This window comes from Halichoeres trimaculatus, unplaced genomic scaffold (genome assembly GCF_033239565.1).
Source record: "Halichoeres trimaculatus isolate MK-OKI-2021-1 unplaced genomic scaffold, fHalTri1.1 fHalTri1_scaffold_17, whole genome shotgun sequence".
In the NCBI taxonomy this organism is placed as follows: Eukaryota; Metazoa; Chordata; class Actinopteri; order Labriformes; family Labridae; genus Halichoeres; species Halichoeres trimaculatus.
The window spans coordinates 15,864,256-15,874,838 of record NW_027437195.1 but is presented as its reverse complement, the minus strand read 5'-3'; the positions used below and the strand labels follow the sequence as shown (position 1 = coordinate 15,874,838).

The following is a 10,583-nucleotide window of genomic DNA, read 5'->3' as shown; positions in this document are numbered from 1 at the left end:
TTAGAGAAAATAGAAAATTTTTCTCCATCCAAAATCACAGAAAGTCTTTAAGCGCTTCAGTGGACTTAACTTTTCAGATTTTGCCCCACCAATGTGCTTGTGTTTGATAGCAGCAGATATAGCAGAGTCAAACACTTCCTTGAGGTTATGCTGTGTCAGGGCTGAACACTCCATGTAGCCCTGAGCTCGTATTCTGTGTGCCAGCCTCCTGGCCTTGCTGGAGCGTACTGGTTTGTCTCTCATAAACTGATCCAGGTGAATAAGCACATCCACATTATGGCGAAGATCTGACTGAGTTCCCACCAGAATGATGGGAGAGGTTTGGTTTCCTGCTCTGATCTGTGGGATCCATTTGGAGGTGACATTATGGAAGGAGACAGGGTTGACCAGGCTGAAGCAGAGGATGAAGACATCCACATGGGCATAGCATAGAGAGCGGAGGTGACCAAACTCATCCTGTCAGAATAAATACAATCAGACAAAGGACATGAAAAGGACTAAAGGTGGTTTATAAAGGAAATATAGTGTTGAGTCAAACCAACCTGTCCTGCAGTGTCAATCAGTTTAATACGAGTGGGAAATCCATTCACATGCACCAAACCTGAAAGTAAAGAGAGAGACATCAGATATAATGCAGACACAAGCAGCTGCTAATTTCTAAGGATCAGCTTCAACTCACCAGTGAAAACATCAAATGCTGTCTGCCTGTACTCGCTGTTGTATCCATTAAAGATGTAACTGATGATCATGCTGGTCTTCCCCACAGCTCCATCACCAACCAGCATGCAGCTCACCTCCTCTCTCAGTCTGTGTGTTCTCTCAGGTCTCTGATAAGCCATCTTTTTCTTACACTATCATATCAACGTTATCCCAGCAGTTAAACACCATGCAGGAGCATTACTGTAAAAGATGTCCTCTTGTCCCTCAGGAGGCCCGTTGGTGTAAAGGACACCTCGATTTGAAAGAACAAAGGCGTCCAATCACAGAGAGACGCCCCGACATGTCTATTCCCTCTGGTCACACCCATCACGGGGGACCCCTGCTAGAAGCTGATGTGACCCTGAATGCATCACCACAGACCGGACAGTAACTGTTAATGGGTGAGTCGCGTGCACCTTCACGTAGGATCAAGCTTATTAAATACAGACTCCAGGTGACGTGCTCCTCTGCTGCAGGGGATTGAACCATGATATAGCAAAAAATGTTGTCTTTCAAAAGTTTCACCCTTTCCTCGCCAGAACAACAAGTTAAATTCAAATACTTTCATGTAAATACCGCGTTGCCCACAATTTCAAGCAGACTACTATACCAAAGCCAAGTAACTCAGTGGATGTAATGCCATATTTGACCCGTAGAGGGAGATGTTGTCCCAGCATTCACGTCGTGCATGTTGACTTCAACTTTTAAGTCCATCGGATGCTGCTTTCATTAGTATTTTTTTCCTATTTTTTTATTGATCAAGTATAAAACAGCAATGTAATACACATGTAGTAAGTTGAATTAAAAAAGTAAATTTTCAACATCTCAACCACCACCAGGGAAACATTAAATCAAGTTAAAAAGAAATTGCATTAAGTGCAATCTGTCATAGTTTCAACTACTTTTGTTTTTCATTGTACTAAACTAATAAACTACGTTGTGTGAACTCCCTGCAAATAAACAAGAAAATATTATTTTTCAGAGAATTTATATTTATGAAGATTGAATTTTGCCATTAGAGGATGTATAATGCCCCACAGTAAAAAATAAAAAATAAATAAAATAAAAAAGGCTTTATCAATCTTTTTTAAAATAAAAATAAATAGCTGTTGCTCAAAATCCTTCACAACAATGCAAGACCCAAACAAGTGAACTGCATTGTCAGGACAATCACAAGAAAAGCTACAATTCACCTGAATGTGTTTTCTGTTTCTTTCTTTCTCTCTTTCTTTTTTAATTATTATTGTTATTTATTTATTTTATTATTAATATTATTTGTGTTTTTTTATTTTAAATTTATAAAGTTCTTAGCTGAAATTATTTTTTTTCTTACTTTTAGATTTAAAGCAGTGTAAAAGTCAGAAATAAAAAATACTAATGATTATTAAGATGCATCATTGAATTCTTCCTTTAAATTAATTAATTATACATATACTACCTAATTAGAATTATACGCAAACACATAAGTAATAAATTGAACTGCATGCACATCTTCCAGGAAACATGCTATCTAAACGTTATAATGCCCCATTTTTTTGTAAACTTTTTATTTATTTATTTATTTATTTATTTATTTATTTATTTATTTATTTATTTATTTATTTTCTTAATTAATGACCTTTTGTTTCAATTCAGTCATGTTGTTTGTGTGTTTTGAATCCATAAATAAGATGCCTCAGAGGCACTAAGTGGCAGAATGTAAAGGGCAGAGGACACAGCTGACGAGGGCATTGTGTCTCACACCAGCTGCAATGTATAGTTGAAACCTCTGTGCCAACATTCATCCTGCATCCTTCAGGGTCACTGGGTTTAACAATACACCAGAAAATGTACGCAAAACTTGACTAACAAACGTCTCGTGATTGTACAGTTATTAAGATGGGCAGCCTGATTTCATTTAGTATAGCTACATAAAATATCACAAATAAACATAAACCAAAGCAGTTCAACAAATGCTGCTGAGCTGTAACTTTGGATCATGGGCATGTATTCATACTGCTTTTAGCACATTTTCAGCATACATTTGATAATTTTTTGCATCTGGACTCGTCAATCTTCTCATTTAATGGCACTGTGCCTGTTTCTCTGATGTCTGTTCTCCGGAAAAGTTATTCAAACACCACACGGCGTAATCTTCATGGAGCTGTTTTTTGGTGCGCGGATGTAGGATTTGATTCTATCATTCTGGGTTTGATTCAGAAAAGTTGTGCATGTGATGATGCTTATGATCCACCTTTACATCTTGATCACGCAGCAGTTTCTGTGTCTCACACAAAACAATGTTTTTCTGTGTTTGGCTTTGTTAAGTCTTCTGTTTTGAGTTATGAAAGCTTCTGGTATTTTTTTTATTCAAGAACTCCAAACCAACTTTATCTTCCTCTCATTATCCAAAGTGTGGCAAAATAGTTCAACAGGCATGGGGAGATGTAGTTTATAGAGATCGGGAAACATTTGGGGTTGAAAATACAGCTTTAAACAAAGTGTTGTTCTTATCTGTCTGAGCCTGCAGGAAGCTCTGCGCGCATTGTGTTGTAAGGTCTCTGCTTCCTGTTTGCCGTTGTTTTTCCTTCATTCCTTCTCTTCTCCCTTTCTCTCCCCCTTTTTCCCACCACCTGCGGTGCGAGTGATAGAGTTTATTCCCCATGGTACGTCGACAACATCTGGTCCCCCCCTCCTGAACACAGATCATGTTGCCAGCTCGGCTCCCATGCTGCACCTCTGGCAGCTGTGAGTCACAATGCTGTTCCTTAATTCAAGGTAAATGTCAAACACAGGAAGCCATCTTTTAATATACCTCAACATTCAAAGGCTTTTTTTCCTGTACAAACCACTTTTATCATTCCATATCAAACGGTTAGCCTCTTTTGAACTGCTCTGTGCTGCTGCTGTAAAAGGTATCAGCACGTACCTGTATGTGAGCAGCAGATGTCAGCAGCGTGCTTGTGATTTTTACTGTTTCTCAGTACAGAAAAAGAGGCAGAAAGGATTCATAAATGGTACTGTAAACATGTTTTGTCTCAACATTCTCACGCTCTCTTGCTGCATGACTAGACATGCAGAAATATATCCTGACATAGATTTATGGAGGTAATCTGCTTAGTAAGAGTCTCTCAATGTGTGCAGCTTAAGGAAAGCTCTTATTGAACACAAAGCACACCTTTGGAGGAATAACACTGCGTTTTCTCTGTGACTCCTTTAAATTCATCTAAATACTAAAATTAAGTCTGACTCAAATTTAAGGAATGTGTCCCTGAACTGTTGCTCTGTTTCTGAAAAGTAAACCCAGCAACTGGCTCAAGTTCCTCTCACACATAAAATCTGACAACAATAGAGAAATCTGTCAGAGAGGTGTTAAAAGATTAATCTCCTCCCTAAGCCTGAGATAAGCGTGACACGCTGCAGACTAGGCACAAAACAAGTGGCTGACACCGAGATAAAGTGATAAACAAGCCATTTGCATAACATTTCCTGCATAATGTCCCTCTAAGTAGATATCACCGAGGCTCTTAAGTGGTGAGGATTAACGCAGGATGGATGCTTGGATCACAGTGAGACCTCTCATAATGGAAAGCCGTCCCCGCTTCTTCTGTAGTTCCTGGGTGTTACTTCAGGGTCAGGGCTGGGACACAGTGACACTTTCTAGGCATGCATGCTGCATAATCTCTGGGATACACTGTTGACGCTAACAACAGTGAAATGTCAAAGGTCCTGACCCGCTTGCTTGAATCTGACACAAAACAAAGACTGGATGATTCTGCTTTGTGTTAATTGATGGCTGGTGAATATTGACCTTTGGGCATGGAGATCAGGCTTAACTCGCCACTTATGCACTAGATAGCATCAGCACATTTACTGCATGTGCTGCCACTAAAATATGACCAAAGAAGCTTCAGATTTTAATCACTTGTAGTTCAACTTTAAAGGTGTGGAAGAGGAAAAGTAACACAATGCATCAATAGCAATGAGCTGTAATCTGATCTGTGTTCAGCTTCTTGTTTCAGTACATCAACATGCTGTTATCACTGATATCGCTAATATTCAGTCATAAGTCATGAGTCATGAGTATTGAACAAGTTTATCATGATAGGACCAATTATTTGTGTACTTAAAAAGTTTAGGAATTAACAACCTAAAACGGATTATTTAAAGCTTAATGAAGGAAGAGGACTCTGAGCACTACAACTCTACAACTTTTTTTTTTTTCTTTTTTTTTTTTTTTGCATTCAATTCACCCAGTGATTGGGATTCCTACATATGTCTTGGAGTAAAGTACCTAACTTATATTGTGTTTAAAACCCAAAGTTACAAGAAACCTTCAGTCCCAACTAAATAAATAAATGAAAATTGAGGAAAATAGATAAATGAATAAATAAAAATTAAAAAGTATAGATTATGGCTACAGATTTGTTAGAATGCAGGCTGAAAAACTACTGAGAGTAATCAGCCTATAAGCAAACAACAACCAAGAAGTGTACACTGTGTAGCTCCTGAACTTTTGACTCCTAGCAGGAACCGTTTCGTAGGTAAACTGGGAACTTTGCAGAAACCATGGTCCGTGTGGTGGAAACGCTCAAAGTTTCCTTGTCACTGTGGAAAGTTCCAAAGATCAGAACCTGTTATTGTGATATAATCCTTCGAACTTTTCTGGTAAACATGAAAACCACGCTATGTATCTCCAGTTTATTAACAACAGGATACAGCCCCCTTCCCAAGTCATCTCAAATTCTGGCACCTTATGGCCACTGCAGCAAGTGATTCATGGGAATCCAGACCTCTGTTGATCCCCCACCCCTCTACTACCTCCTGACCCCTGTTGTTCACATTCTTGACTTGTATCCAGATATTGCAGGAAAGCATAAACTACATCTGTGAATACAATAATGGTGTGAATCAGGATATCCATGCCTTGCCTTTTTGTTGGATCAGTGCATTTGCAGTTAATCTGAATTAATATTATAAACAGTAGATCATTCGTATCAGCTTAGGGTAAGTCAGTATGTCCCAGTTTTGAAGTAAAGCCTAAGTGTTTTTGGGCCTTTGTTGGCCAGCAAGCATCCCTGTCAATTTAGTTACTGCTGCTCCATTAAACCCTGGCAGGGGTCCAGGAGGAGCGGATTAATCCTTCTCTACCCTCCAGAGAGCCTCACGTGGCGTCTATCCTCTGGGCTTCAGGGTATATAGTAAAATCCAAAAGGAGTAACCTTGACTTGGTGACTGTGTTGCTGGAAAGATGTGTTTATATAAATGGTGAGATTGATTTAATGCACATTTTAGGCCACTGAGAGACCATATTCTCAGTCTGGTCCTGTGTTTTCTCTGTGGGGTACTCAAGGACACGATATACTGCTGTGTCAGGGTGGGAACATGTTTGCTTGTTCCCATGAGAAGTTTCTGAATGTGCTTTTTTTCCAAAGTGTTGTTCTCACTGAGCAGCAATCAAATCAATTTAAAAAGAATGTGATGACAAAATGTGGAGAAATGTGTGATGAGTTTGTCTGCGTTTGCTGCCAGATCAGGGTCGTACACACAACAGCACAGGCAGACCCAGGACTTTTATGATCATAATCTCAATTTACAGAAAGCCTACGTAGGGACTTGATTTGGGAACTGATGAGTCACAGTTTCAAGTCTCTGCTGGAGGATCTCAGGCAGGAAAACTCAGTATCATCTTTTAAACCTCTTCCTAAAACCCACTTTTATTGTATTTTGGCTTTTTTTAATTGACATTTTACTTCTCTTACATTGTTTGATGGCTTGTTTTATTTATGAATTTCTTACTACTTTGTTTAAAAAGTTGCAGTACAAATAAAGTTGGATTGGATTGGTATGGTATGGACCAAGTTTGGCCATTAGGCTTACCAGCTTACTTAACAGTCAACTTCGTGGGCACTGTTAGGGTGTCTTTGAGCAAGGTAGTGAACTTTGGCACATCTCCATCAACAAATGCCCTGCTTTTCATTTAATCTAATGATTTGATATCATTATATTTCAGCCTGTGTGTGAAGTATGATTCAATGCCAGAGCAATACAATTGAATTTTTCCTCAGGGATTAATTAGGTATGTTTTTAACTTTAACAGCCGACAACCCAAGCTACAGTTTAGAGACAAACACAGATTAAATATATTATAATTGTTTCTTCACAGCTTAATTTAAAACAGTCCAAAATACTAAAAACATTGAATATGTTTTCAGTGGCTTTTAAAGCAGCACCTGACAGAGTTAAACAAAGAAACTGAAGTCTTACATCACACCTTGCGTTTTATGCCAATGTCACATGGCTCTGGTCATGCTCTCATTAAATAACTCACAGCATGTTATGTTATGTCAAAACTGGAATGTTTACTGAAGTGCTGTCATTACATGCCCCAGTTTTCACCAGAGGTAAAGTTGAAATTGTTTTGATGGCCTGGATTTGACACTTGATTTGTTGCTTATTATGAAACGTGTCTATGAAGGCTTCAAGACACTTTAAGACACTTCATTCACAAGCTATTTCTGTTAAAATGATTCCTCACAGAAAAAGACAATCCCACATCAGTTCCTGGAGGCCTCAGTGTTTGATCTGATGCACTACAGGGAACTGATAACATTATCAGCAGGAGTCTCACCCTTTGGCCTTTGATGCATCTGTGCTTTCTTCTTATTTTAGTTTCAATTGGCTCAGCATCAATCCACACAGCTGCATGTGTTCTCACTGATCTGATTGGCTTCCATTCAAACAGGAAACTCTGTTGTAATTGGCTGATTAACATGAGAACACAAACTTTTCAAAGGAATAAAACTTTCAAAACAAACTCAAAGCGTGATTACTTGACGCTTAAAAACTTTAAAAAACGTCTGAAAAATAAATATAGACACTGAAGGCACATTTGAGGATAATATGGATAACATGACAGTCTCCCAAAAGTGAAGCCAAATCATTTTGAACAGCTGAAGTATATATTTTATCATAAAGCTGCAATGTTTTCCAATCAATGTGGCTCCAACTGTGTTCCTTTAAGGACAAATACAAGAGTCACTGAGCTAAGATTCAAACTGACTCCAGAAGCTGTTTAGCCGTGGACCACACTGACCTGAGGGATCTTTGCCTTTTTATTATGAGTAAAAAATGTGTTCATTTCAGTGGATGAAGCTTGACGTTGACTTTTAGCTTCAGCAGCCAAATCATTTCTGCATACGTCTTAGCTCAGGCGTCAGCGTTGGACAAAAGAGTATTTCAGCTTCATTTTTTTCAGTGGGAGGAGGTGGAAGCATATCACTCATATTTACATACAGTCAATGTATTGAATCAAGAATACCGTCGTGATAATGTCAATAAGATCACAGATTTCGAACATACAAAATGAGATAAATCTGCTGAACACATACTTCATGTAACAAGATTCTTGCACTGACTTCAGAACAGCTGCCAAATGATGATCAGACAGAGGCTAAACTCCTCGCTTTACTGTGGAAATACACTGTATACATGCTTTATGAGTTTGGTGTAATATAACAACACAAAGACTCTGAGAGTCTCACAATGACACTGCAGCTGTTTGATTGTGTGCCGTAGCAGTCACACTGTAAAATGGCATTGATATGGGACCTGTGTGAGTGTGTGGGAAACAGAGCTGCCTTTCCTGTTCTTTGAGAGGGAACACTCCAGAGAAAAATGGCAGGAAACCTCCAGGGCCTTTTGATTTAGGCTAAGAGAGTGAGTCACTGAGTACCTGCAGTTAGCTCCACATACAGTCAGGGCCATCTTTAAAGGCAGAAAGTTAAGCAGTCTGTACAACAGTTATCTGGTTGAAAGTTGGATAAAACCCATGAATTGTACATTTTTGATCAAAACAATAAAGGTGACTGTGGACGCGTGTTTTTTACTCTGAAGAGGTGTTTGCCATGGAAGTACAACTTGTATCTGCCAACAGGGGGTGCTGGTGCCTCATCACTCAGCTCAGCTTCACCTATAAGACCTTATCCCACCAAAAGTAGCCCTGTGTCACCAACACACTCACCTTTGAGTTACTTTGAGTGTTGCTGATGATTTTTGACCTTAAAGGAAATTTCTCAGAACCTGCACTGTGAAAATGAGTTCAAAGAAAAGAAAGACTGAGCACTCTGGTTTCTTAAATGCCCAGTCACCGTCCTTCAACACAGCTTAAACCAAACCTATTGTGCAATCATAATGTTTTTGGCATGTGTTGACATACAGGGTGCTTAGTAGTGTCCTGTAAAAGCAAGCAAGTACATTTTCCAGATATCTCGGTTGAGTTTCACAAACATCATGTGCTTTATGTTGCCATGCAAACATTTTTAGTTGTTTTTAGCACCTGTCTTTACTTACTACACCCTTCATAGGCATCCAAAAGTTTCATCATTCCCTTTGCTGAAGGTGTTGGAAAAACCACAGTTGGGTCTAAACTGATAAAATGTTAAAATAAAATTATAAACTGACTCATTAAAAAGCTAAGAGGGCAAAAATTTGACTTTTATATGCTACTGGGTGGGGAACAACCCTAACCCCAAACTGTAAAGAGTTGTTTGCCAAATGTTGCTCTGGCTCTGGACAACTGGCATCAAAACGTGTAGTGCTGCAGCAGGTGCCAAAATGCCCGCTGCCAAAGCAACACACAAAAGGCTCAGAGTGAGGTTTTGGGCCTTTCTATTTGCTGATACCTCTGCTGAACCATCTGCAGAAATGAAACAGAGTTGCACTGTATTGGTCTGGTTTTAAGGCAGTCCTGAAAATCAGACCAAAAGTTTTTGCATACCCTTTTCCTGTCAGCTCAAATATGCTTTCAATGATGTGTTTCGTCTCAAATTCAAGTCAAAGTGAAACTGAAACAAAGACTGTCATTTGGGAGACCACTTCATTGTCTGGAAGGCAGATGACAACAACAAAATCAGGACGTCACACTTTCTCCGAAAGCTCCTCCACTTTTTTTCTTAATTTTTTCCCTTTTTTTAAACGTTTTTCTTTAATCTGAATACAAGAAAGGGACAAAAAACTCAGGAAGAGGCTGATTCTGAGGTCCTATTGGATCCGAGACTTAATCTTATGACTATCTTATTGGTAGAGAACTACATCCTCTATGTCAACACTTCCAACCAGTCAAACCGGTGCCCTCAAAAAGCTAATTTTATAAGACAGGTTTGATATAAGGCGATTTTGTTGAGAGGTAAATGAGAATAAGCAAGCTATTGTTGTATAAATGTATTTTCATTAGATATGTTATCTTGGTGTAGCACAAAGAAAGAAAACAATGAGAAGTAGCCTGGTCCTGTCCAAATTTAACATCCCACAGACCTCACCATCAACCAGTTATTTTCAGTATTGTTTTTTTTTTTTTTCTTTTGTATCTTCTTTTTAGTACACAAGCCAAAGTATACTTAATGTAGCACAAAGTAGCTTTAAGGTAGGTAATGTGTTTGGACAACATTTCCTTTAGCCTCCTTAGCATTTTAGCACAAAGTTGTTGGGTTTAATGGTCATCCTTGAAAATGCTAGCTTGCTGTTGTGTTGTTAGACATCACATTATACCTGCCAGACATCAGCATGATAGCGCACATGTTAGGGTTTAATTTGAGTAACGTCTCACAAAAGGCCCAAACACAGACCATTTAAAGGTGCCCATGTCCTTGTTATGTGTCATCTGCAATGTGTAATGCACAGAGGATTTGTGGTGTAATGAAGTCACTCTTGTGTGTTTACATACTGTGCTGCTTAAGCTTCAACAACATATTGTGAAATGACACACTGGCAGACCAAAGAAATAATGTGTACTGTATGTTTCTGTGCTTCATACACTTCAGATGGGCTCCCAGAGCCTTGTCCCCTCCACTCTGACACCTCTCACCATGCACGGGCAGCTTGGATGTGTTTGAGTATAAAGGAGA

The 10,583-nt window shown here is 39.0% G+C and overlaps 1 protein-coding gene across 1 annotated transcript; it reads right to left on the bottom strand.

Annotated features, from left to right (window-relative positions):
• On the bottom strand, nucleotides 1-839 carry LOC141806832 (rho-related GTP-binding protein RhoV-like). The gene is made up of 3 exons (XM_074692517.1): nucleotides 680-839; nucleotides 543-601; nucleotides 1-456 (listed from the first exon to the last, which is right to left on the bottom strand). Exons 1-3 carry the CDS (start codon nucleotides 837-839, stop codon nucleotides 1-3), a joined length of 675 nt encoding a protein of 224 aa, XP_074548618.1.
• Nucleotides 840-10,583: the final 9,744 nt, after the last annotated feature.

What these genes read in the sequence shown, in the direction of transcription:
- LOC141806832 (XM_074692517.1), bottom strand. Translation starts at nt 839, where the DNA reads ATGGCTTATCAGAGACCTGAGAGAACACACAGACTGAGAGAGGAGGTG. An exon ending in AGCATTTGATGTTTTCACTG is followed by an intron (nt 602 to 679) that starts GTGAGTTGAAGC and finishes CTTTACTTTCAG; the next exon opens with GTTTGGTGCATGTGAATGGA. An exon ending in TGATTGACACTGCAGGACAG is followed by an intron (nt 457 to 542) that starts GTTGGTTTGACT and finishes TTATTCTGACAG; the next exon opens with GATGAGTTTGGTCACCTCCG.